The sequence below is a fragment of the Papio anubis genome, chromosome 5, assembly GCF_008728515.1.
Source record: "Papio anubis isolate 15944 chromosome 5, Panubis1.0, whole genome shotgun sequence".
NCBI lineage: Eukaryota > Metazoa > Chordata > Mammalia > Primates > Cercopithecidae > Papio > Papio anubis.
This window is the reverse complement of record NC_044980.1, coordinates 115,015,072-115,042,098: the sequence shown is the minus strand read 5'-3', so window position 1 is coordinate 115,042,098 and position 27,027 is coordinate 115,015,072. Positions and strand designations below refer to the sequence as shown.

At 39.7% G+C, this 27,027-nt stretch overlaps 2 protein-coding genes across 5 annotated transcripts in view; both read right to left on the bottom strand.

The window, feature by feature from the left end:
- The window catches only part of LOC101011084 (zinc finger protein 474), a 41,679-nt gene extending 35,529 nt beyond the window's left edge, over positions 1 to 6,150 (bottom strand). For 2 of the 4 annotated variants that reach the window (XM_021939622.2, XM_017959802.3), the window contains exon 1: positions 5,944 to 6,129. In XM_021939622.2, the coding sequence (XP_021795314.1) occupies positions 5,944 to 6,117 (174 nt within the window). In that variant the 5' untranslated portion in view covers positions 6,118 to 6,129. Of the gene's footprint in view, positions 1 to 5,943 lie in introns of all 4 variants that reach the window. The other 2 variants (XM_017959801.3, XM_003900037.3) reach the window with 2 other exon arrangements.
- A 6,378-nt stretch (positions 6,151 to 12,528) lies between these two features.
- The window catches only part of LOC101010228 (zinc finger protein 474), a 30,029-nt gene continuing 15,530 nt past the window's right edge, over positions 12,529 to 27,027 (bottom strand). The window contains exon 2 of the mRNA XM_003900034.4: positions 12,529 to 14,308. Coding sequence (XP_003900083.2) covers positions 13,002 to 14,096 — 1,095 coding nt within the window. The 5' untranslated portion in view covers positions 14,097 to 14,308 and the 3' untranslated portion in view covers positions 12,529 to 13,001. The remainder of the gene's footprint in view (positions 14,309 to 27,027) is intronic.

The following is a 27,027-nucleotide window of genomic DNA, read 5'->3' as shown; positions in this document are numbered from 1 at the left end:
CTCCCCTTGTGTCACACTATTTATTCCTTTATATTTTCCTTGTGCTTGCCCTTGTCTACTCTCCAGCCTACAATTATTTTCTTTAGGGTCATTCAGCTCGGAAAGAGAGAGGTGAGAACTTTGGCTCTAGAAGGGCACAGAAACAATTACCCATCTGCTACCAGGGAATAGAGGAAGCCTCCTGCAATCACACATTGGAAGGCAGTAATTTGCTGGATTTTTTTGTAACCATTACAAAAACACTCTGCTTTTTTGATGAGGTCATTTTAGTGGGCCTTTGCCAAAGAGCCACATCAAAATGTAAACTATGTTACTACTAAATATGTCTGCAAATGAAATGCCTGTGTCCTCCCAAGTAACATGCTTTGTATATTACTTGGAAATATTTTTTTTAATGCAGAAAGTTTAATGGTCTTTTTTATTTTTGTAGGTTGCATCATCCCTACATCAAACCTACATTTTGTAGATTGCATCATCCCTACATCAAAACAGCCATGTTCCCTGTTTTCATTTGAGATTATTCATTAACCTAAGAGTCAAAGAGAACTCAGGGAACCCAGAGGTAAGAGAATATCCTGTAAGGGAAATAGCCCCTGTAAGCCTGAACCGTGACTTGGAGCAAATCAGAAAAAAGGCACTCCTACCTTCAGACACTTTCCAACCATACGGTTGTAATCACTAATCCGTAATAAGACAAGTCACAACATGTAGAATTAAAAAATGGTGACCACGGGGGAGATAGACAGGAAAATCCTTACCCTGTCTCACAACTGGGCCTAGAACTGGCCGTATATGTCAATGTGTACTTTGTCTCTCAGATGGAGTGTGACTGGTAACCGGTACAGTATGCTAGTCCACAAATATCTGGGATGAATCAGATGCTTTTCAATTTCAAAAGCCAATGAAACAATAGGATTCTAGATTTTGATACTGCATTTCCATTGTGAGCAGAAATAAACCAGAGACATCTGCTGGAAACACAGCTGAGATCCACACTAAATGGAAATGCATCTGGAGGAAAGGGCTGTCCCTCGCTAGGTGATTTAATTGAAGCCCAGATATTGTTGCTCAGAAGTATTTTCTGATTACTGACAATGTGCCAGGGACTGTGCTGGATACAGAACTGAGAACTAGCCCTAACAGTGGAAATGACTATCTTGAACTCACTACTTTATTTACTTTCTTTTCTTTTTGCCCCTTTCGTCTCAATCCAATCCCTTTATTTAGAAAATATTTTTTAGCTTTGTCCAAAGCTCTATCTCTGAGACAGTATCAGGTTGACAGATCCCTATTTGGCATGTGCTGAGCCCATTCATTTGAAATTACTCAAGATACAGGGGCAGGGTGAGAAGGGGACCTGTTGAGTGGAGGAAGCATCCTGACTTCTCTGCCCACTAACATGTTTGAAGTCAGACTGATTAATTTTGAAAACTACTCTCCAGATGTGCAGCCTCTCTAGCATCCTTGACTTTTGGTCCTTAAAAATTATCAGAAGGTTTGACTCCAAGATGTCTGATCCAGAAGAGTAGCTTCATTGTTCCAGAGACTCCCACAGGTGATCCACATGGTAGTTGGCTGCTGGGGTGAGTTACCCTATGCTCAGGTACGAAGTGTGTATGCCCCTGGTCCCTGCACACAGCTGTCGCACAAACATGTTGCTCCTTCAGCATCCGCAGCTGTCTTCTCCTGGCCCAGGCCTGGGTCTTTACAGCATCTCACCTGGACTACCCAATGGTACTGCCTCCTCTCGGCTTTATGCTCTGGATTTCAGGTTGCAAGCGGATGGACCAACAGTCATTTTAATCAACAGCATGTTTTAATTGGCCAGGACAATGTTCTTAAAAGTTTTAAATGTGAATATCTTTAGGTGAGGCTGACTCTCCAGTATACCACAAGCTCTACCACTCCCCGTTGCCCTCTATGCAGCCTGTTCTGCCCCTGAAAGCATTTGAGCTTGTGACTCTGAGCTGCCTATTTTTCCAATTCCTCTCCTCAGTCATATCGCCAATAAAAAGTATTTTCCTTATATCTCATGTCTAAGAAATGAATGTGCCAATGACTAAAAATGGTTTGTCACCTATCAAGGGAATTTTTGTATTTTAGCTGAGATCTCCTATAGAGTCAGTGTTTTCACTCAAAAGCTGAATCATTGACTGAGGAATTAAAACAAAACTTGCCAGGTAGTAGGATAGTAGGAAAGGTACTTTAGAGGAAAACAAACAAAAAAAAAGCATAGTGACACAGAGATTGTCACATTGAAGCTTCCTTGTTCTTTTTGAATTTAAGCACAACGACGATTACAACAGAACTTGACAGGAGGCTTGAAGCCTATCCTTAGGCAAAAGAAACTGTACTTTAAGGCATGAGACTGATTTCCAAGACGCTGTGCACACAGTGAGCATGGGTAATCCTTGAGTCATTTACTCTCTGGGGGATTTTTGCTTTCCCTGTTCCCAGCTGGATCCCAGGCTGTCAAAAACAGGGCACATTTTGCCAAGATCTGAGGGAATTATGTGATTGTGTAGATATTTGAATGTGTGTCATTCCATCAACGAGTGTTTCTCTTTCTCCATGATAAAATTAAACTAAAAATTTGGACCTTAGCTTCTGTTTTAGATTTTCTACACCCCGGATTCCTTCCATTAAGCCAAATAATTGAGATTTCTGTGGTAAGTGCAGAGGGCATATCATAGAATGCAGGAAGTTTGGATGGAGGAAGTAAGAGTGAGCGTTCTCCTCCCTCCATACTTGATAAAAAAGGCTAAAACCTCTTTTATAAATCCTTGTGTATATTGCAATATTAAACATGTCTGACCAAGTGGCATAATGGCAGCTAATTACCAGCATTTACTAAGTAACAGGCCCTGTACTAAACACTTTACATGCTTTATTTCATTTATTCTCATAATAACCCTCTGGGCAGAGCTCAGTGCCCCTACTTTATAAACCAGGAAACTGAGGCACACAGTGATTACTAAGTGGAAAAGTTGGTTTCTATTGCAGAGAGTTGGGTCTTCTGTAAAGCGGGCAGGGAGAAGCCCACAGATAAAGTTTTGTCAAGCACCATCCCAGGTCCTTTGCAGGCATCCTCTCATTTCAATCTCTCATGCTGGAAACTGAGACTTGGGGAGGTTAAGTAACTTGTTCAAAGATATTTGATTTAATTGTGCATCTATGATCTGAATCCAGGTCTGTCTGATTCCAGTTGCTTCTAAAAACATGGGAGATACAGTCATCAGTGGTCAGTGGGGTATCATGCCCTGCCTTACATGTCCAGAGTCAGCCATTGGACAGGACTGGGGAAAAACTAGCAAAACTCCCGCCTTTGCTCTCCCAACTATCTCGAAAGTTTATTCCTTTGGGTCAAACATTACTTTCTCCCAGATAGGTTTTCAGAATGCAAACAGTCCTATGAAAGATGGTTTTCTGTTAAGTTTATAAAATTATCTTGACCCCCTTCCAACAATACCAAGGGGTGGGGGTGGCAGAGGTAGGGAGAGTGCAGAAGGTGCTAAAATGCAAAGGAGATTAGAATATGAGGCGAGGCAACCAGAGACTCATTTCTCCAAATCAGAATCTTGCCTTCAGCCATTTAAAACATAATTTCAACCAACCTGACTGAGTCTGAATGTATACAATTAAGTTTCTACTCTTTTAGTCATGTCCTACATACAAAGTATAAATAGTATTTTAATATATAGGAGTAACTGCATAGTTCAATCCCAAACCCTAACAATTGGAGAGTTTGATTGTTTAGAAACCACTGGTATTTCACATTTACTTCTGGTGTTTTAAACAATTCTCCCCAAATGTCACATCTGGAAGGATCGTTGTTTGAAATTAAATTGTTTTTGGAAATCACTGGATGCCGCGTAAAAGAATTTCCCAATCCGGCCTGTCTATTGGCCAACTAAAAGAGGCTGTTACTTGTGATTTGGAGTTTTGTTTTGCTCCTTTTAACATAAGAAAGATTTGACATTCATTTGGAAATGTTGTTTTTATTAAATTATCTTTATGTATTTATTTTTTAAAAAAGAACTATTGATATTTCAAATGCATGCTTGACATTTTAGTTATTTAATTGTTAATCTTAAGCTACAAAGCTGAAAAATATAGGTCAAAGAATGAATTCCAAATTAGACTCTAATTTGGTCTAGGTTTCTGAAAGAAACCCAATTTCTTAGCTGAAGGTTTTTTTTTTTTTTTTTTTTTTTTTTTTTTTTTTTTAAATTTTCACATTTGAGATAAGAACCGTTTCTGTTTTTGTTTTTCTGATCTTAGAAGAACATAGTTGGAAGGTGAAGTGTTTGAGGTATTGATTAAACGTCTTGCCAAACTCTTGTCTGAAATGGCTCTCCTTGAAGAAAATGGTTGGAGAATGTTCTTAGTGTTTGGTTCTTGTGCTCTTCAGTTTGGATACAGTCCTGACTCTTAGGCCAGTTGGCTTCCAGGTCACAGAGTAAAATGGAGAAACAAGGGAAAATGGAGGAAAGACAAGAAACACCCATGGGCTATGGCAGACACTCAATTTGTCCAGTGCATATAATTAAAAAGATGAAAAAAAAAATGCTCTCTGACCTGAACTTGGACTTTGGGTTTTTTCTAGTACCTGATTTGTCTACAGCTTACGTGTTAGAGCGCATACTGCTCAGGGGTGGAGGCCAAGAAAAGGAGTTTTCCTATAAAAAGAAGACCATCGCCTTGGATAGGCCAGAAAGAATTCTAACTTTAAGATATTTTTTAAAAATTTTCCTATCAGAGTTGACCCCGATCTCTCCTTATCCTTTGCTTCTACTCTCTGCCTCCAATTACTTGAAGTTTTAACATGGGACCACTGATACCTTTATGTTCCCACCTTCTCTGATTAAAAGTAACTGGGGATATGACAGCAGCATGGGAGACTTTAAAGATGAGATCATGGCATCAGAGCAGGTGCTTGGGCTGAGAATACTGGAAACTTACTGAGTTCCTGGATTTACTAGCCCTTTCTTCAATTTGTAGGTCATTTCTTTCTATGTATAAGACAACCTCATAAAGTAAATGCTACAAAGAGACAAGAGACATAAGGAAGATGAGCACTGCACAACATAATGGGAGAGAAGAAGATGGAGTCTTAAGTTCTCTCAATTCCCCACCTATCCATAAGGCTGAACTTATGCCTCACTTTGAGCACTGAGATTCTGTTTATGGGACAATCACCTCTGTTTCAATAAGGACTCTTTACAGATTGCGTTGCACTACCTTTGTTGGAATTTTAAGAATTTTGGGAGAGACTGTAGTTGTTGACCTTGGAATTTGGATTTTTAAGTACTGGAGCTATATCCATTCGCTCACTATATAACGATTCAGTATCCATGATCACTAGGAAATGTGGATGTACATGTGTTTGGGCTGGAAGCAAGTGATGGGGAAAAAAGGCTTTGAAGACATACGAAATTAAGCTAGATTAACTTTTTGAGAGTATAACTATGTTATGGTTTTTGTTCATTTTAGGCCTAAGTAATATTTGAATTTATAATATGTGATCCTCTCCTCTCACAGAAGTTACAGTCAGTGTTTTTCTTTCTAGAGAAGCAGAAAGCCACATAAAGAAGTGCCAGTGCAAAGAAAGAGCACCTATTTTTGCTTTGGGCTTTGGGCTCTGGGAGATGTAGTTGTATCTATCACAGTCTCTCTACCCAGCAATATGTGATATATAATTATAAGTTAAGGATGAGTTTTTAAATGATTAGATTAGACTGTGATTTGTACAGGTGAGTATTATCCTTTAAATTTTTACATTAGAAAGCTATACATCAATTTCACTGATGAGGCTGTTGCTCTAAAATGTGTAACTCTCCCCACCTTCAACACACACATATTCCACACATGTAATACATACACACAAATTCCCTTGGGTTGGCTTCTGGAGCCAACAACGTAGAAGAGAACTGGTCCTGTTACCTTAGTGTTGTGGTTTGTTGACCTGAGAGCCATGGGATCATGGAATGCTGCCCTGATATGCAGGCATGGTTGGCACCAAGGAAAGATGAAGAAGCAGCACAGCGAGTTGGGTATTAGTAGTCCAGCTGTCAGCATCATCAAGGGGTAGTTTGTGAGGTCGAGGCTGGTTTTCATGACATCAGCACAGCTGAGGAGGTGAACTAGGACCACTGAAGATTATTAAAATGGTTGAATCTACAAGTAGGATCCCACTGAATATTTCATCTACCACCTCCAAAGAAGCGGAGATCATAGAGGGAAAGCATTCTAAAAGACTTAAGTCTTGATTTCAGGCGCTCAGTTTAACAGAAGGCATGGAGAGACAAAGGACTAAGAAAGTTCTTAACATTAACTTTTTTCTCTCTCTTTATACCTCTCTTTCTCATCTGATAGGCTTGGTAAGATTGCCTGATATTTCATCAAGAAAATATGAGATACAAGCTAACAGATAGTAGTTACTTTATCTCCCCACTAATAACCTACAGTCTTGCCTTCATCTGTATTAATCATTCTCCTGAAACAAAGAAGTGCCCTCTCCTATCGAAGTCCTTCCTTCCACACACATTGGTGATCCCATCTCCTGGTGCCTATTTTTTCTCCAGGTTTTGCACCATCTCTGATCACCTCTCTTGCTTCTTCAACCTCCTTTTCTCCACTGGATCATTATCCTAAGTATTAAAACATAATCTAGAAGCTCCTATCTTTCAAAAATACCTCTCATCCCAATATCTCTATTCCTAGCCTACCTACTATTTCTATTCTAGTCTTCAAAGCCATACTTCTCAAAACACAACCTATCTTTATTCTCCATACACTCTGCAGATCTCACCGGTCCACTATGTTCTTTCCAAGGTTAGCAGCTGCATCCACACTGCCAAATCAAATATTTTTTGGTCCTCATTCTACTCAACCTCTTGGCATAAAACACTGTTTTCAACACCCTTATTTACAACATTTGTCGGATCTCAGTTTTCATGGCACCCTACTCTAGACCTTTCTCTTGCATCTCCAGGCCTTCGTTCTCCAGCTTCTTCCCCTCTAGTCCCTAAATATTGTATCTCAGGACTTAGCCCTGGGCCTGTTTTTCTATCTGAGTATTCATTCGGATTGCTTTAAATATATGTTAATAATGCATAAATGTATATCCCAGCCCAATCCTTCCTTCTGAGTTCCAGACTCATAGATTCAGCTTAACTCAAAAATCTCATAAGCATTTTGAATTTGATATGGCCAGAATTAAACTATAGATCTTTTTTTTTTTTTTTTTTGAGTCTTGCTCTGTCACCCAGGCTGGAGTGCAGTGGTGCTTCTTGGCTTGCTGCAAGCTCCGCCTCCCGGGTTCACGCCATTCTCCTGCCTCAGCCTCCCGAGTAGCTGGGACTACAGGCGCCTGCCACCATGCCCGGCTAATATTTTTTTTTTGTATTTTTTAGTAGAGATGGGGTTTCACCGTGTTAGCCAGGATGATCTCAATCTCCTGACCTCATGATCCACCCGTCTCGGCCTCCCAAAGTGCTGGGATTACAGGCGTGAGCCACCGCGCCCGGCCTAAACTATAGATCTTACTTCCCCAAATCCAACCCTTCCACAGTATTCTTCATCCTAGAAAATGGCACTACTAGTGCAGTTGCTCAAGGTAGAAATCTGGGAGTCATCCTTGACCTTCTTTCTTACCCTCCACATCCCACCTGTCACCAAGATCTGCCCATTGTACTTTATCTTTATCTCTGCTACCAACATGATAGGCCAAGCCATCACCAGCTGTCACCTGGGTTCCTGCAGTAACCAAACAACTGATGTCCCTGTGTCCACAGAGCAGCTGGAGGAAACTATGCTACCTCTTCAGCCTCATTCATGTGCCTGTTCCCTCTTGTATTAGGCCCTGGCCACATGTGCACTCTTTCATTTCATTGTAAGATCTTCCTTACCTTAGAACCTTCATACATGCTTCCCTTTATCCGAATGTCTTTTTCTCTAACCATTCTCTTCCTCCACATGTTTCCTCTTGGCTAGTGCTTTCACACCTTTTATGTCTTAGCTGAAATATCTTCCTCCCATAGATTTTCTCTAGCCAAGATCCTGAATGTCTGTCTTCCACCATTCCACACCGTCATAACACAATTTTAAATTGTATATTTTTTAAAAATTCCATGCAATTTCCTCAATAGGACTAAAAACTCCATGAGGTCAAGAACTATGCCTATATTTTTATGACTCTATATTTAGTACTTAGTCCAAGGCCTAATGATAAGTATTAGTGAATGAATGGAATTCTGTCCTCTTTTTCCTAACACTCACAGGTTGGCAGGGTAGCAATACCCATTTTTTATATCACTTCTATGCCCCTTTTATAGTGACATGAAAATATATGAATCTGTGGAATTAGACAGAATGGCTCTGACAGCCACTTGCAAATCCAGTGTATGACTTTAAGCAAGTTGCTTAACCACAGTCTTCCAACCTAGAACGTCAGAAAATAATGTTTATCTTATAGTAATATAATGAGAATTAAAATGACATCATGTATATAAAGTGCTAATCATAAAGTGCTGCAGTTTCAATGGTGGTGTCTCCTCCAAAATTCACAGTGGATCATATTTCCCAGTGCAACAATGTTAAGAGGTGTGGCCTTTGTGAGGTGATTAAGTTGTGGGGACACCACCTTTGTGAATGGGCTTAACACCCATATAAAAGGGCTCAAGGTTAGAAGAGGGAACACCCTTCTCGCATTTCCATCCCTTCCACCACAGCATTTCGCCCCTCTAGAGGATCTAGCAACTAATTACCATCTTGGAAGTAGAGCATTCCTCACAAGTTCATAAAAATCCTGCTGGTACCTTGATTTTGGACTTCCCAGCCTCCAGAACCATGAAATATAAATTTCTGTTCTTTGTAAATTACCCAGTCTTTGGTATTTTGTTATAGCAGCACATATGGACTAAGACATAAAGTTATTCACTAAAAGTTAGTTCCCTGTCTTCCACGCCTTCCCCTAAATTCCAAATTCTTCTTACCCAATAGATACACATGCACACATACAGAATTTGAAAATATGAGAATATCTATCCCGCCCTCCTGGATTTTTCTGATTATGCTCTTCCTACTGTGAGTTTTGCCTGTAAAGAATAAGATACTTACCCAGAGAAGAACATTTGTAGCTTTAAATCAAATATGTAACTCTAGCACTAAATAACTGGAGTTTATCTAATAAGGGCACCTTCTCCAATACATTTGGGGATAACACAAAGGAGGAAAATGTCAATAATATGATTTGATAGCGCAGAAGACATTACTTTAAAAGAAAACACCAGATGGCAGCACCAGATGCTGGAGATGTGTCTGATGGGGCTTTAGCTCAAACCTGAGCATTGAGGATGCTGAAAGTAGCTTAAAACTGTGTTCAGAGAGACAATCATTATAGAAAAGATAGTTCCCCCTTAAGAAAAATAATACATATTTTGCAATATAGAATAAGGTTTTAAGAAGAGTGTTTCATAGGTTACAAGTGAAATCCTAGGAAAATAACCCCAAGCCGTAACTAATAAAAACTTATTAGGCAAAAGTTTCATTTTGGTTTATAGTTATATTTAACGAACTCTGTTCTGTTCCAATTAGCTTGAAAGGGCCTAAAGCTAAAGAATGAATTACAATCAGCTTCCAAAAACAGACAAAATTTTATCAACTATTAAATGCAATTATTAAAATTTATTCATTCATATTAAAATAAGAATAATTACTTCTATTATTATATTCCTCAGCATAGCTGAGAAAATCATTTACTAAAATAGACATCAAGAATCTCATTGAATAGATATGACATTAAAATGTAAAATGTTAACATACAGTTTGATCCATATTATGAATCACAATTTTATCTGGAATTGACACCACTTTTAAATTTTTGCTAAATTGGGTATTACCCATCCAGGCTTTTTTTTTAGAGGAAAGAAAGGAAGTGTGATGCTGCTCATTACACCATGAAATACATATACACAGTCCCAGGACCGTTCCATCTTTTAAATAAAAATCCACACCGAAGGTTTTATTCCTCTTAAATACTGTTTAGGGTCCTACACAAGTTTCCTGGGAGATCAGGAAGAGTGAGTTCAGTCCTATACTTTGGATGTGAAACAATGAGACAATTCAAGCCAGCATATTGGTTAGAAGGCAATGCAAAATGCCCACTGAGATCTTGGAGCAGAACTTGTCTAATCGGTGTTTGTGTTTAGATTTGACAGAAGGATCAAAGGAGCATCTGTGCCATAAGGGACCTGAGCCAATCTATTTTGGAGAAACATTCCGAGGGAAAGGTAATTCATTCTACCAGTGAAACAGTGACTGTGGGGTCACTGGAGTGAATTGTTTTCCAACTACTATGATCATAGTTCTGAAACTATTTCTCTCACCTGAATTCACTACAAGATTGAACCCCGTGAGAACATAAGGCAAGATAGCTGATTCTAATCTGAAATGAGACCAAGGATTCCAGAGGGAAATCTGAATTGTAAGAAGGAATGTATGAGTGTCACAGGCTGCCAAAAGTCAGCTTTCACAGACAGATGAAATTCTGAAATCTAATAATCATTACAGTAGTGTTCTTTATGGAAAATGAGTAATTCATAGCACTATCTAAAATTTAAATGAAAGAAAGAAAAATATCCATAGGCAGGATCAAATCATAACTAAACTACACAGTGAAGGAAAGGCTTTCTGCTGAAAGCACTATGGGATGGTAAATGTCTCCTCTAAGGAAGGACTAAAGCCCACTGCTTTGAAAGTTCTCATGCTCCCTGGAAGCCTGAGAGTTTTCTCCTTCATAACTAACCCAAGTTTGTTTTAAGTCTGGCAGCCAAAGGGACCCTATGTTGGATGACCTTTCTATGCCCTCTACTGAATCTTGTGTGGTCCCCAAACAGGCCAGCACATATCTGACAGTGGTCGGGGCCAATTTCTCATTCACATGTGTGTTCTCAGGCCTGAGAGCAGGGTTGGGTGTGCTCTGACATAGCCATGTCCTCTAGACCACCACCCCCTACTCTTGTCTAAATGCATAAGTCGAGTCACTGAAGGACCATCGCTGGCCTCTCCTGACATTCTCCCCTCCAGATGACCGGGTGAGTCAGGAAGGTGTCTCCTAGGGAAGGAAGCTGGGGGCCCAAGCCAGCCACTTGCAGCCATCATGACTGAGTGAGAACATGCTGTGCTCAGCCTGTTGGCTCTACTCTTGAGCACAAAGTATGTGTTATAACAACAAGCACAAGAATCCTGACCACACGCTTCCCTATCTCTAGATCTGTAATGAGAACATTTGAAGTAAATGCATACAATCAAGAAACAGTGCTGTAAGGCAGAAAGTGAACAGAGTTTCTGATTTGTGACCCTGAGACACAGATTCTTATATTCTCTGAATCCAGACCCCACACGTTATGGAAGAAAAGCAACAGACAGAAGATAGGAAAAACAGGTCATGTTTATGAAACCAGCTTGAAGACTATGCCACACTGAGGAGTTTGGTTTTTCATTAGGCAAAGAAACGAGCTGTTTTTTCTTCAATGTTCATCGGAAAACTTGCCCAGCAGCTGTGAGTGACTCTTCAGCTTTCGAATCATTGTCTTGGAATCTTCTAAACCAGCAAGACCATACTCATTTTATTTTAACATAGAATTTAGGAGCAAACGACTAGACAGTCCTCAAAGTAATAAAATAAAAGAGAGAAAAATCAAATTAGAAACAAAGAATGCCCCTTTCCCAACCAATTCCTTTGATTTAACCTTTTACAATAGCTTGTGTAATCTTAGTTCTCTTTCTTTCCTCTTTCTTCCCTCCCTCCCTCCCTTCTCTGCTGACTGCAACCTCCAACTCCTGGGTTCGAGCAATTCTCCTGTTGCAGCCTCCCAACTAGCTGGAACTACAGTCATACGCCACCATGCCCAGCTAATTTTTGTATTTTTAGTAGAGACATATTGGTCAAGCTGATCTTGAACTCCTGACTTCAGGAGTTGGCCTCCCAAAGTGCTGGGATTACAGGCATGAACCACCGCACCCGGCCTAATCTTAGTTTTCTGAAGAATTCATTATCTCTGCAGGCTGGGCTTTTCAAGTAGCAAGCCATGGAAAAAAGACCTTTACCACTTCCTGTTTCTCATGATTTGATATTCTGTAAGGTTGACACAAGACAAAGCAACCACAATCTGGTTTAATGGACAAAGAACATGAACCAGGCCCTATCTTGCAGGTAGCCACCCTCGTAAGCATCTCTCTACAATCCTTGTCCATGATGAAACTTTAGATAAAACCCTAAAAACTCTTTGCCATTCAAGCTGGTGATTCCTGGGGTCATGCTTGTTCACAATGGCCCACGGTGGGGGCTCAGGGCCTTGTCGTCAGCCTGAACACAGGGCACAGAGCAGCAGCAGGAACCAAGCACCTCCCAAAAAATAACCTAGTTGCTTCATTGTCTACACTGGGGTTAATTTCCTACTTACTACAACCATATAAGTGTCAAAAGAAAAAATATGCTGTATTTACAGACTATGTGTATTTTTGCAAGTTCTTCAGTGTTTAATTGTTGCTAAAGTCATTTGGGGTTTTTGACACAGATTCTATTTTAGTAAGATAAACTCAGCATAACCCAGCAGTGCCAAAAATGAATTCCTAAGGTAGATGACTAAAATAAACCAGCAATAAATATTGGCTGTTGGAATGGGAATTATATCTCTGTGATGTAGACACAGCATTAATGACTCATTTTCAAATTACAGTCTCCTGGGGATTATTTGTATCAGGGATCAGGGAAGAAAGAAGTCCATCTCTTCTCCTTTTAGACAGCAGAACTGAAGAGGAATATGAACCCATCAGGCAAGGATGTTCTTATATCTATTCAGCCAAGAGAGATATAGGCCCTGGAGTTCCACAGGGAGTTAACTGAACAGGCTGCATTGAGGCTGATGTAAGGCATTGATAGAAAAAATACTAGGGGGCGAGGTGACTGATTCTAGGGATAGTTTTCTCTCGTTCCCCTACAGGCAGAGGGCGCCACCAGGTTCACCTAAAGCCTCTTGTGTGGCATGAATTACCCTATCAGTTACACTGGGTGCTGCCCTGTTCCTTTGCTGCTTGGAATTAGTGGACTCTTTTAGGCCTCCTTTACTCCCTAAGGTCAAATTCTGATCTTTTGGCCCCTGAGGCTGAGTTTTACAACTTCTCTGGTGTACCAGAAGGTGGTCTGAGGTAAAGGTTAGGCTACAATTTGGGCAGGACACAAGCTGAGCTTGACTTGGTCCCGCTTGGCTGGACTGTGCAGTCGGAAGGGGCTGAGGCTTCCGTGGGAGTGGCTGGTGGAGCTCCACAGGGAGCCGGTCATTTTCTATTTTCCACTTTTCCAGGCATTTGGGCTCATGAATAGGAAGGGACAGGGTGCCAAATTCCCTACCACAAATGTAGCAGATAACAGTCCTTGGTCGGGCTGGGGTTCCACTACGAGCTTTCTTGAGGCCAGTAAGATGATCAGAACTGTTTGATTGTGGTGCTCTGGCACCCTCACCCTTTGGCTTGCAGCTTCTCTGATGAACAAGAAGATTATCTGGCAAGAATGTGCGGCCACAGGATTCACAGGGCAGCAGCTGAACCTGGGCACTCTGAAATGCAGCCTCATTACTTGCCTGAAGACTGTAGGACCCACTGCCGCTCAGAGACTGTGGTTTGGAGGGTTCTGGCCTCCTCAAGCGCTTGGGCAACTTACTGTTTTCAATATGCCACTTCTGCAAGCACTGGGGTTCATGAATGGCAATTGACTGGGACCCAAATTCTCGACCACAGATGTAGCATACCTGGAATCCAGGCCTGCGGGCCGGGATCACAGGGGGGCTAAGCTGGCTTTCCGATATAATTCTTCTACTTGACGGTTTTGATAGTATCACAGTCCCAGGTCTCTTTTTCTGAGTGTCTGTCTTAATCTTTTCACCAGGATTAACACTCTCTGTTTCTGGCAAAAGGCTAGAATAGGAGTCACTAGAGAGAAACCCAGCTTGGTTGATAAGGAAAGTGGGTTCTTTAGAATGGTGAAAAGTTTGTTGTAACTTATTGGAAATTCTTTTCTTCTTTCCTCTTTCCATTAACAAAGATGTCTTTCTGTAGTGCTTGCTCTGATTTCAGGCCAGACTCACTCTGGGCTTCTGCTTAGAGTGAAGGTTAGTGAGGTTAGTTGTCCTGGGGTTCACACTGTTGCCAGTACCTTAGCCCCACAGACCATGACTCAGAGCTTCATTGCAGGACAGCAGTCTGGAATGTTGGAAAGTCCTCATTAAAGTTGAGATGTCTGCAAGATCTGTGGAGGGGTGTGGGAGACATAAGAAGTTATTATGTATACACACACATACACACATATTTGGGCTGTAAACTGATAAAGGGCCGTAGTTTTTTTGTGTTTTTCTTTCTTTCTTTTTTTTTTTTTTTTGCTTGTTTTAAATATTGACCTTGTATACTTTTTGACTAGCATAATAACCAGCATATGGGATTTGGTCAATAAACTGACATAAACCTGAGGAAATCTTCCATCATCAATTGCACTATCACTGTATTAAAAATAGTGTTCTGCCCAAAAAGTTAACTTGACAATGACAGCACATCATAGATACAGATGAGGCAAACCTACAGAGGCTGAGACCAGGGTGGTAAGACCATAGAAGAGAAAACTGCAAACTGTGAAAATTAGATTAATGAAATCAGCAGGTCATACAAAAAGACCCCCTGGGCCCCACAGAAACTTCCACTATGTCAGAGATCCTTAACTTGTTAGTGACATGGATTCCTCTGACAATTCTGTGTAATATGTTTACAAGCAAAAAATTAAAATTGTTGCTATCACAGGTGAAATCAATTTTACTGAAATAATTTGTCAACTGTTTCTAGTTGTGATATACATTTTAATTGAGATAAAGTTGTGTCACAGACTTCTTGAGTGTCCATGGACCTGAAATTAAGAACTCTTGCAGAAGAAGTAATTCAAGAATGAATCTTAAGAGGATTATCAGGATAGCCCTCAGAGGGACATAAACTTCTTGTGACACATCATGTATTCACTTTTGTTTATTATGGGAATAGAGTATTAATAAGTGGAGCTATAATTCTCCAGCAGAGTACAGCCTAGGCTGGCACCCATCCTGGTCAGATATCTGCAGATCTTTCATGGAAAGATGATACACAGATGCTGCTTGAGGCTCTTTTTTCTTAAAGGTATCATACCTACTTTCTTGTTTTATAAATATATGACTTCAAAATATCTTTAAAATATAAAACAAAGGCACTGGATTCCCCAAGAATCCCCACCAGAAGAAGTGGCAGCTTAGATATCCATTTATGGGAAGAATCCTAAATTTTTGTATTGGGAAAAGTCATGAGTAAATTTTACCGTGGGTTTATAATCTGGCTCCCCAAAACGATTATTTTCAGAAGCCTTAGGACCTTTTTCATTTCCTGAAGGATGACCCAGATCAGGGTGATAAACTCTAAAGCATCCGTTCTTAACCACAGAAGGAGCAGCCCTGGTGTGAAGCTGGATCCTGCACATCACGGCAAACACTTCAGTTTGGGCAGTGCAAGGCCAGCAGTCCTGGGAATATGGAAACCCCGAGCACTGGACTTGATAAAGAACAAAAAGAGCTGTGATCTCTGTGCCCAGCTCCTGACTTAGGTGCCAAGAAAGGTCTGAATCCTTGCCTTTAAGAGAATCAAATCAGGTCTGGCAAGGAGAAGGAAGTTATTCTTTATTTTGACAGATTTTAAGACAGTAATGTTAACAGATGTGACAAAAGTACGTGTTGGCCCCAGAGTGGCCAGCCTAGAAAATGAAACAGAGAAATTTATCACTTGATTAGTACCATCTAAAAGAGAAAGTAGATCTATGGAACATAGGAATAGGGTAAAATTATTTCATTAGGTTTTTAATCCAGCCCATGGGTTATTTCCATAAACCACTCTGCTTCATTGGCTCTGTTCACTGAGGAATTTAGTTTATCGTTTGCCTTGATACTAGGAAATTGCAGACACTAATATGATTTAAGAAGACAGATTAGAAAAATCAATGCAATCAAATAAGCCTCCTTCCCCTAAGTTTTCTCTGTCTCTGTCTCTCTTCCTCTGTCTCTGTCTCTCTGTCTGTCTTTCTCCCTCTCATACACACACACACAAACACACACACACACACACACACACACACGAGTCAGTTCTGTTCCCAGCAGATTAAAATACTGAGAAATCTCCATGACTTTCCATAACAACCCCTCCATCTCCCTTTTGATAAGGTAAGAGAGGTAATATTTATTGAATACCAATTATGTGCCAGATATGGCACTGATGTTTTTGTAAACATAATTTTAATTAATTGTTAAATAATTATGAAGCAGGTATTATTATTTCAATTTATAAGTAACGAAAATGACTCAGAAAAGACAAGTAATTTGCCCAAGGCTGTCAGTGTCTAAATGACAGAACTGTGAATCAATTCCAGCTCTCTTTGGCTCCTGTATGTGGCTCTTTCCATTATTCATTCTGCCTAAATTCCTCCAGCAGAGCTTCTTCCCTTTAGTTTTCATCCCTGTTTTAATGTACTATCCATATGCCTCAGGGAAAGGTAACTAAGCTCTCACCAGCTGTTATGCTTCCTTTTAGGAGAAAGAAGAGGCAAAGAAAAGGAGGGCAGACAAGGCACAGAGGAGAAGCCTCTGAGAGGGACAAAGCAGAAGAGGGAGACTGGGGCTACGGAACACAATGTTTTCAATGTTAAGTGACAGGGGCCATTTTTTTTCAACCTTTTTTTATAGGTTTGGGGGTACATGTGCAGGTTTGGTATATGGGCATATTGTGTAATGCTGAGGTTTGGACTACACATGAATCTTCTATCTCCCAGGTAGTAAGCATAGTACCCAATAGGTAGTTTTTCAGCCCTCCCCCCGCTTGCATTCACTGCTGTCTGTTGTTCTCATCTTTATGCCCACATGTACTTGACATTTAGCTCCCACTTATAAGTGAGAATGTGTGGTATTTGGTTTTCTGTTTCTCCATTAAGAATCACTTTTGCCACGCCAGGTGCAGTGGCTCACGCCTATAATCCCAGCACTTTGGGAGGCCGAGGTGGGCAGATTAGCTGAGGTCAGAAGTTCGAGACCAGCCCAGCCAACATGGTGAAACCCTGTCTCTACTAGAAATACAAAAATTAGCCTGGTGTGGTGGCAGGTGCCTGTAATCCCAGCTACTCAGGAGACTGAGACAGGAGAATCACTTGAACCCAGGAGGCAAAGTTTGCAGAGAGCCAAGATCGCAGAACTGCACTCCAGCCTAGTTGACAAGAGTGAAACTCCCCCCCGCCCCCCAAAAAAGAATCACTTTTTCCATATACAGTTGTTTTCTAGATGTAGTTTTTCCTGAGTGATGTGCAGTATAGAGTCTTGTCTTAATTTCACCAATATCTTCAGAAAAATCTACATAACCAGCAGAGGTAGGGACCAGTTGGGGGAATGGGGCAGACCACCAATGAATGATGTGTTTTGTCTTTCTTTATCATGGGCACAGGGTAAAAGTGAAGGCTGCCCCAAGAGGCCAGTTAGTGCTCAGTTTGAAGCCATGTCACCATTTTGATTAGGGATAGATCTTACCGCACATGAACATTTGTGCACTGCAAATATTTTCTCTGCAGCAAACACGATGAAACATCACAAAACGTCCATTTGAATCTTCAGCTTTTCTTTTTCTACCATCCCTTTCTTCCTTCAACGTTCTCCTGAAATTTTTCCCTTATTGTGACTAAAGGTATCAAAATATGAAAGATGAGGTAGCTGGAAGCCAGTGAAATTTTTGGGAACGGAGGTGTCTTATGGAGAAATGCATAATGTTTCCGCCAGTGACTGTGCAAAGGCAACATGCCACGGCACAGCAGTGTTGGTTGCTCTCCCTTTATAAGTTAGCTCTGAAAGCAAAAGTACTGGAAAATACTAAATACATATGCTTAAATCACCTAAGAAATTGGCCTGTCACCCAAAACATCATAAAGCAATGTTGCTGGTTTATAAAGAGAATCACTGTGCAAAGCCAGACAGTTTTACCTCAAGCATCTCTGGAGAATGTTCACTCAGTTGGCCTGGATTATTCGTTTTGACCATATCTGCACATAGGACATTTAAAGAATGTCTTGGAAGGCATCACTTTTTATCAACATGATGCCATTTTTCCATTCTCTTCAGGGTTCATGGGAAGGGAGAGACAAACACACAAAGATGAATGTAATAACCGTGGAAATCCAAAAACCATCTTGGCATTAGAAGGTGTCTCTCCAAAAGAGAGGGAACAGAACACAATCAAAAGTGTGATCATATCTTTTAAAAAATAAGCTAGTCCTTTGAGGATGAGTTCCTGTCCTTTGCAGGGACATGGATAAAGCTGGAAACCATCATTCTGAGCAAACTATCACAAGGACAGACAACCAAACACTGCATGTTCTGACTCATAAGTGGGAACTGAACAATGAGAACACTTGGACACAGTGCGGGGAACATCACACATGGGGACCTGTCGTGGGGTGAGGGGCATGGGGAGGGATAGCATTAGGAGAAATACCTAAAGCAAATGACGAGTTAATGGGTGCAGCAAACCAACATGGCACATATATACCTATGTATCAAACCTGCACGTTGTGCACATGTACCCTAGAACTTAAAATATGAAAAAAAACTAGTCCTTTGAAACAAAAGAAATATGGTGGATACATGATATGACCCCTTCTCTATTAGTATGGAATTCAAATTCTTTAAATGAACAAAAATATAAATAAGAAAGATGGAGGTGGGGCTGATCGTGGCTCTGGCAAAATTCTAAAAGAGAGGAGGTTCATCTTCAATATTCTTCACCCACCCCATTCAGTAGCCTCCACTCTCCAGCCTAGTATTCTTGTATGCTCACAGTCTGTCTTACCTATGAAATCTTGCTTTCAAAAAGGAGCTGATGGACTCATTCACACCAAGGCTTATAATTGATGAGGTAATGTCCCTTCCAATGTCTGGCAGAGACAGTTATTTCCTTACCAATAGCCATTCTACTCAACACCCTCAATTAATAGGCCCCAGTTTTCAGCTGGGCACATCTACAAGCTCCTTTGTAGTTAGTGAAAATATTGTGTGGAACTTGTAAGAATAATTCTTGAAAAGATAGAAGAGAACACCTGCTTCTCTTACTTTCCTTTTTATTGATGCTTAGAAGATGGATGTGATGACTGGTGCTTTAGCAGCCAGTTGAGAACAGATTTCATCTATGTAACCCTTGATATGACAGAGCAGAGACCTGCATGGACTTGGGTCCCTGATAATGCTGGAACCATCATAGAATCCCTGGAATGCCTTCCTTGGACTTCATTTACATAAGAAAAATAAATTTTTATTTTTATTTTAGCCATTTTTAAAAGTCTGTTATTCACATAGAAACCTAATAGTAATTGAGAGATATTTGTATTTTAATAGTGGTGATTAGCACAATTAATTCTAATAATGTTATTTCAAATTTCAGCATTTTTTGATGAAGGAATTTTTTTTGAGGGAGTAGAGGTTTGGGTACAAAATTGACTTATTAAATATGTACTTCTTAAAAATCAATAATTAAAATTGATACTATAAATACTGGATCAATGGTTCTTATGAAATTGATCACAACACTTCCTTTTTTAGAGATTCTTTTAAGTGAAAAAATTTAATGACTATTTTTTCTAAAAATAGCCTATTTTTTCCACGAGCTTCTTAAAGAGCTAGCGGAGAGCAATATTGTGCCAGTTGTTAACTTATTGTCTCTATACTCCCAATCTTCTTTATTTAGCTTTATGATATGGGTACTGGGACTCTGCACAGCCCGTTTCTGCTTTGCAAGCTGGCTCTGTGTTATGCTCTGCCAACAGGAATAATTGAAGGAGAATGCAAGAATTGGGGAGCAAGAGGGCATTTAATCCTTTTAAAGGCTTCCTGTGTGTGTGTGGTCGCTGTGAGCATTATTCCAGCAACACTTCTCTACTCCTGAAGCAGCAGTTCTTTTCAACAGCAGCAGCTGAATCCAACCAAATTTGTAAAACCAGACGAACTGACCCTTCCCCACCAGATGCAATCACCAGCCAGTCTGTGTCCCCTCCTTGGAGATCTGATTTTCAACTCCATCTTCTAAGTTTCTAAATTTTAATAATTCAAACGATGTAACAACCCTCAAAATACAAGTAATAATAATCTGTGATATTCAATCTGCATATTACTTAAATATTGCAATAAATATAAATGCAAATTAATTCTTTCATAGCATCTTACAAAATAAGATGCTTACCTGAACATTTAATCCTCAACTCATTCAGACCACTGAAAATGCATGTTTGTTATTTTTACGCTATCACCATGCTTTAAGAGCTAGAAAGTATTGTTTTTCCATTTTCCAGTAGCTGTACAAATTTCATAAGGGAAACCTTCTGTTCTAAGCATGCTTGTATTTTGCTAAATTTTATATGACACTCTTCATCTGCTGACCCCCCAGCCATAAGGCTACCACTGCCACAGAGGGAGCCACAGCAAAGCGATCCTACTCATAGACCAAAGGTGACCAGGAGTGTTGAGGGCAGCTGGGCAGCTCGTCTGGCTCATTCTCACTGGTTCTGCACACTCTCTTCTAGGCAGCATCTGGTCCCATGGCATCTGCAGACCTTAGCCAATCTGATGTGAGTGGGAAAGGCCATGTGAGAGCAGCTGGGACCTAGAAGCAGTATGGTTTAAGAAATATAGGAGCAGCATTTGAAAGGTAAAAAGTGGAAGCATTTTCATAAAAGCCACTTAGCCTGAGGCATGGCTTTGAGAAAATATTGGCATTTCTAGACTGATTATAAATAACTAATGAAAAAATTCCTTTTCTTTGTCTCTCCTTCACTATGAATAATTTTAAGCCAAGAAAATAAGTTCTTTCACTTTCATTCAATCTAATTGTCAAGTATGAACATAATACTCTATGGCATTAGAAAAGCTATGAAAAAATTGGGAGAAATGCACTCTTTGTGCTTCTAACTAGAGCCCTCTGCAAAAGGCATTTTATGTTGTTAAGGCTTATAATATCACTCTATGAAAACTATTGTTAGATCAAGCCTGTAATTTTCACTCTATATTGAGCATCCAAATTACAGAGTACCCAAGAGTCATGAATGCCACACAGGTATGATCATATAATTGTAATATTGACATTTGCAGTGGTGGAGCACTGGTTCTACAAACTGTCAGTAGAATCACATTAGAGGCCTGTAATACATAGAAATTTAAAGGATAGCCCAAAAAAGAAAAAAAGTGGAAAAAAAAAAGAAAAAAGTCTTCAAAGGAATTTCACATGCCATATTTTCTCACATTTAGGATAATTTTATTCCAACAGAATAGCTCTATACCAATATGTTTTTTTCAAGATTTTTAAAGCATTGGCTCATAGGCACATCTGGTCCATAGCTATGTTCTTTTTAGCCTGCAGAAAGTCAAAACTGCTTGACTTAGTTCCCATTATTTTAAAAGTGGGAGACGTCGCATAAAATAAGAATTTTTGGTTTCTCTTGAAAAGTGGAAGAGCTGGCCGAACAGAGCCCACATTCCCGTGTGGCAACATCCAACATAAGCTGATGGTGAGTAAGAGCTGTGCCTGTAGCTCAGAGAGCCAGCCTTTACTCTTCTAAAGCTTCTCACTAGTTGGATTCACTAATTTATAGTTCATGCTTCTTGCTTGAAAGTGTCCTGTGGGGACATTTTTCTTCTTAATTAAATATTGAAAATCACTTCAAGGAACTGAGAATCCAACTGAAGTCTTATAGGATATAATTGTTATAAACACAACATATTTATTATTAAATATTTAGAATATTTAGAAAGGAATCTTCCGACTGAAAGTAGATTAGGGCTGAAATGCTTTGGTCTAGGAGGGAGGGTAAAATCCAAGAAGAAAAGACAGAATCAGTGACCTAAGAAGGAATTTTCATAAGTTATCAAAGGGTTATAGAAGATGATATATACAAAACTTCAGAGGAAAAAATAAAGCTGCCAATGTTTAGAACAGCTACAGGTGGGATTATAGAAGAAAGAAAAAGAAAAAAGGAAAACACAAACAGACAAAATTGTGTTTTGTGGACCATGTAAACTTTTTAGAGGCATTCCCATAATGATCTATTGATCGGTTGATATCATAAGAGCTACTCTTCTATTTAAGCCAATGGACCTTGCTTCACCATTAAATGACCCCCCAGATGAGGACTGTTAGATGTTTTATATTATTAATTTAAAGAACTAATTAAAAGAACCATAAATAAGCTCTTAGCAATATAGACCATAGTTGGGTTGTAAAGATTTGCTCTGGAAATACTTTATAAGAGAATTATGCTTCCTCATGGGGATTACAGGATTTGGTATACTTTTTCTTTCTGCCAAGCTGTCCATTTTGTCAAGAAGTAACTATAAATTAGTTTGAACTGAAAATGTGTAAGAACAGTACAGTAGCCCCTTCTCAACCTAGAATGAGATCTATAGCCATCAAGTGTCTAAAATGGATATATTATGGTTTTTAAACATTGGATGGAAAAACCCACAGATAACCATATTTTAGTATCTATGTTTTAAAAGAATTGCAAATAGATGCATATGTTTGCCAGCCCCCATTATGTGATATGTTTGCACAGAGTTCCCAGTGTCTTTATACTCTTGATTTAGTTGAACTCAGTGTGACAATTTTGGCACAGACTTCTGAGCCACACTGTGTTAGTATCAGAAGTGTGGTCACTTCTGTGTGTCCAGGTGGAAACAAACACGATGAAGAATATAGTTGTGCATGAACGGAGCTGCTAGGCCAGGATAAATTGGCATAAGAGAGATGGGCTCACTGAATTCTGAAGGAACCTTTCTAACACATCACCCACTTACCTTACAGGGGTCTCAAAGTTGTGCCTTATTTCTGTCCACCTCCAGGAGGTCAGTGCCTCCTGGAGCCTGGCTAACACTTACACTGATTATCAATACCATTCATTACAGACATCAACACCCTTTGTTAATAATGTGCTCTCCACCCAAAGCTGTTTCTGAGGAAAATGCCTGGGAAGGAAGTCAAAAATAGCAGAGTCCATAAGGCAGGCAGGGCTTCTGCTGTGTGCATGAATGAATGTGCCTCTATTTTCCGATATGCTCGCCATGACGTGCCTGGCGGTGACTCTGGAGACCTGGTAGCTTGTATGTGCCCACAAACTGAAGGCTGTTTCTGAACATGTGCTTTTGGTTGCTGTTCTCCCCACATCTTTCATCCTTCTATGTGAATAAGTCATCAAAATACTATTGTCATACCATTTGACATCGCTGAATCATGGCAACAAGGCACTCTTTCATGGGCCACATAGTTAGAGCTCACTGATGGTTCAGAATCCTCAGCCCTACAAATTCTCATTTCCCAGGAAAGCTTATATAAAATATTCCCTGCTGGAGAAAACCACCAGAATGAGTCTCCTGGTGTCTGGGGGAAACTTGCTCATTCTTTGTGTCCCCAGACCCAAACAACCATGCAATGTGGTGATGGCTCATTTAAAAACCTCTTCAGCTTCTAGTTTAAATTTTTTTGTGGTTCAACATTTATTGAAAGCCTCCTTCCACCCCATGACCAATAACTCTCGACTGCCTTGTTCTGTTTGCCTTTAGTAAACACAAAGGTCACATGTATATTTTAAGTCACACATAGGATTGGAAATATTAGGATATTGGGTGGGAAGAGTTTAATTTAAAATCAACTTTGTGGATGTTGATGTTTCCTATCTTTCTTGTGTTTTCAACAGGGTCTTTTTTCCCACCTCTGGGTTCTATTTCACTTTGTTTCATTATTTCCACTATCTATCTGAGCTTTAAGTTTAGGACAACCCAACAAGAATACCCAATAAGGACAAGATGCCATTAGAAAGAGAGTGAAGAATATAGCATTCCGTGGTTGACACCACTGCTAACGTCCTCTGGATTTTCCATCTGGCTGGAGAGATAAGGCAATGCCAACAATTCCAGCTCACTACTGGGAAAAATGTGGCTTATATTTTAACTTTGTTATATTCTGGAGAAAGCAGCATTAGAAGTGAGAGTCCCAGTCTAATCACATGAGTCATCAAATGTGGAGAACTTCTTCCCCAGTCAGTGAGAGAGAGACAGCAGCAGAAAAAATTTGAAGTGTGAAAAGGCCTCAATTAGCTGTTCAAAGAAGGAGTCTAAGAGCCAAAAAAATGCAGGCACCTCTTGAAGCCAGGAAGACCAAGGAAATAGATTCTCTTCTACTGCCCCCAAAAGAAAGATGATCTTGCTGTGAGCTGGGTGTAGTGGTTCATGCCTGTAATCCCAGCACTTTGGGAGGCCGAGGTGAGAGGATCACTTGAGGTCAGGAGTTCAAGACTAGCCTGGCCAACATGGTGAAACCTCATCTCTACAAAAAATTAGGCAGGACTGGGTGCAGTGGCTCACACCTGTAATCCCCACACTTTGGGAGGTCGAGGTGGATGGATCATGAGGTCAAGAGATCAAGAACATCCTGACCAACATGGCAAAACCTTGTCTCTACTAAAAATACAAAAATTAACCAGGTGTGGTGGCGTGCTCCTGTAATCCCAGCTACTCAGGAGGCTGAGGCACGAGAATCGCTTGAACCCAGGAGGCAGAGCTTGCTCTGAGTCAAAATCGCACCACTGCACTCTAGCCTGGCAACAGAGGGAGACTCTATCTCAAAAAAAAATAGCCAGGTGTGGTGGTACACATCTGTAATCCTAGTTACTTGAGTGGCTGAAGCATGAGAATAGCTTGAAACTGAGAGTTGGAGGCTGCTGTGAGCCGAGATTGCGCCATGGCACTCCAGCCTGAGCAACAGACTGTCTCAAAAAATAAAATAAAATAAAAAATAAAAGCTGAAAACACATTTCCATTTTGTGGTGTCATTTCCTATATGGAATCCCAACCTAAAATTGATCTCCCATCCTGCTGTACTATAACACTTGTGTGTAACCCCATTAAATGTCCCCTTGGCATCAGTAGCTCATGGTCATTGCTGTTTATCTAGCTCATACCCATTCCGTATGCTCTACATAAACATGAGCAAAGCGAGGACAAAATTTGGAATATACTGTCAAATAGCACAAGAACATTGGAGGTGCTGCCTGTGGTATACACACACATGAGTACAATACATACACATGAGTGCAAATAAAATCGAGGTGTCAGAAACCTCAATTTTATTTGTACTCATATGTGTGTATTAAGCTCTATATAATTGTATCAACTGTTTAATAAATATCCACTACTTCTGTTTTTAATGAGAATTTATCACATTGGTAGCATCTGAATTTTGGTTGGAATTAAATTTCAACATGAATTTTGGAAGGGACAAAACATTCTACCATAACACTTAGGGTTTCCAATTCCAGGGTCCAGAAGAGTGCTTCACCTGTGAGGGTCTTGTGTGATGGTTTGAGGTTAGCACAGCTTCTAGGTAAACTTTGCAGAGAATTCCACTGGCCTACGTTCATAGGACACCAATAACAGGCATCAGGAGCATCCTCTTTTTTCACTCTTCCCCTTTACCTTTCCTGTCCATTGTGCTTATAAGTCCTCTCTTCAAAGACCGCTCCATTGAATGCAAATATGGAAAATAATTCCTAAGCTGCCTTAAAAGGTTTTTTCTTCTTTACCTTGAGAAATAATGAGTTTACTCTGGATCCCAGGGCCGGAATGTGCAGATGTAATGTCATGTCCTTATTTCCTTTCAACAGACATTAACAATTTCTTAATGTTTCACTTTTATTCAGTCACTACTCTTTCTTCCTAATTTAAGTGTTACAAGCTGGTTTTCATCTACTTGTTCATCATGTTCCTTGTTTTCTAGTTTTTCAAATACCAGAATCTTATAGTACCATAATTGTATGGAAAAAAATGCATAGAATAGGCTGAACTACCTGAAGACATTATGAAATCAATATTTGAAAATTCATACATTTAGGATTTTTCCTGTAAATGTCATGAAATAATGGCAATTTTTTAGGTCACAAATCTTGATCCTTTTTAGTCGACTGTAAAATTCCAGGTACAAAATTGACAATAAAATAAATTTGATTACATGAAAGATTATTACATTTTTAGGGAATGATAATGAAGCCTGTTTCATATAGGCAAGGAATGGATAGTGTTCATTTAAGTAATTTTAGCTAAAATAGCATTCCTGTGCTACTTCTGGGATCTCTGTTGAAAACTTTATTTGGAAACTGCTTAACACCCATAAGTGCCCCAATAGTTCAAATAATAAAACCCTATTTGACATGGTGTTTTACATCAGACACAGGTTAACTGAAGGGGAAAATGTGGTTTTAATTTTTGTTGATGAAATGTCATGTGTTTCCTATATAAGATAGTTCACTTGGAACTGAATAGATAAAGCAATCCAAGATTTATCTGATTTTAATGTTTCACAATCATTTAGTATTTCTGAGTGGAAATGCCATGAACGGATTCAAGGAATGTTATTAACTTTATTACCCATTAATGATTTTTAAATGAACCAAAATGGAAAAAGTCTTTCACAAAATAATTATATATTTTTCCATTCTTTCAATGGATATGTATACTTGATTGTCAAGAAAATAGAATTTTGTCAGTTATATTTATTATCACCTTACTGAGGACTCTGCTTCCAATTGTTCACACACATGAATACACATACACATACACACACACACACACATACACACATACATCATAGACCTTATACATTCCTCTCCATATTTCTGCCGGGTCAAGTGGATGCATTGATAATCAATGTTATAATCTTCATTTAGTAATTAATCCATGCCACAATACCAGTCCATCTGACACTTATGATATATGGTGATGATATGCTGGATTGTAACTAGGTCATATGGTACTAATAAGGACAATTGTTGGCTGAGAGTCTAACTGAAACTCGAGATTCGAGTCTTTGCCCAATTGCGTTTTTCTTCTATTTCCAGTC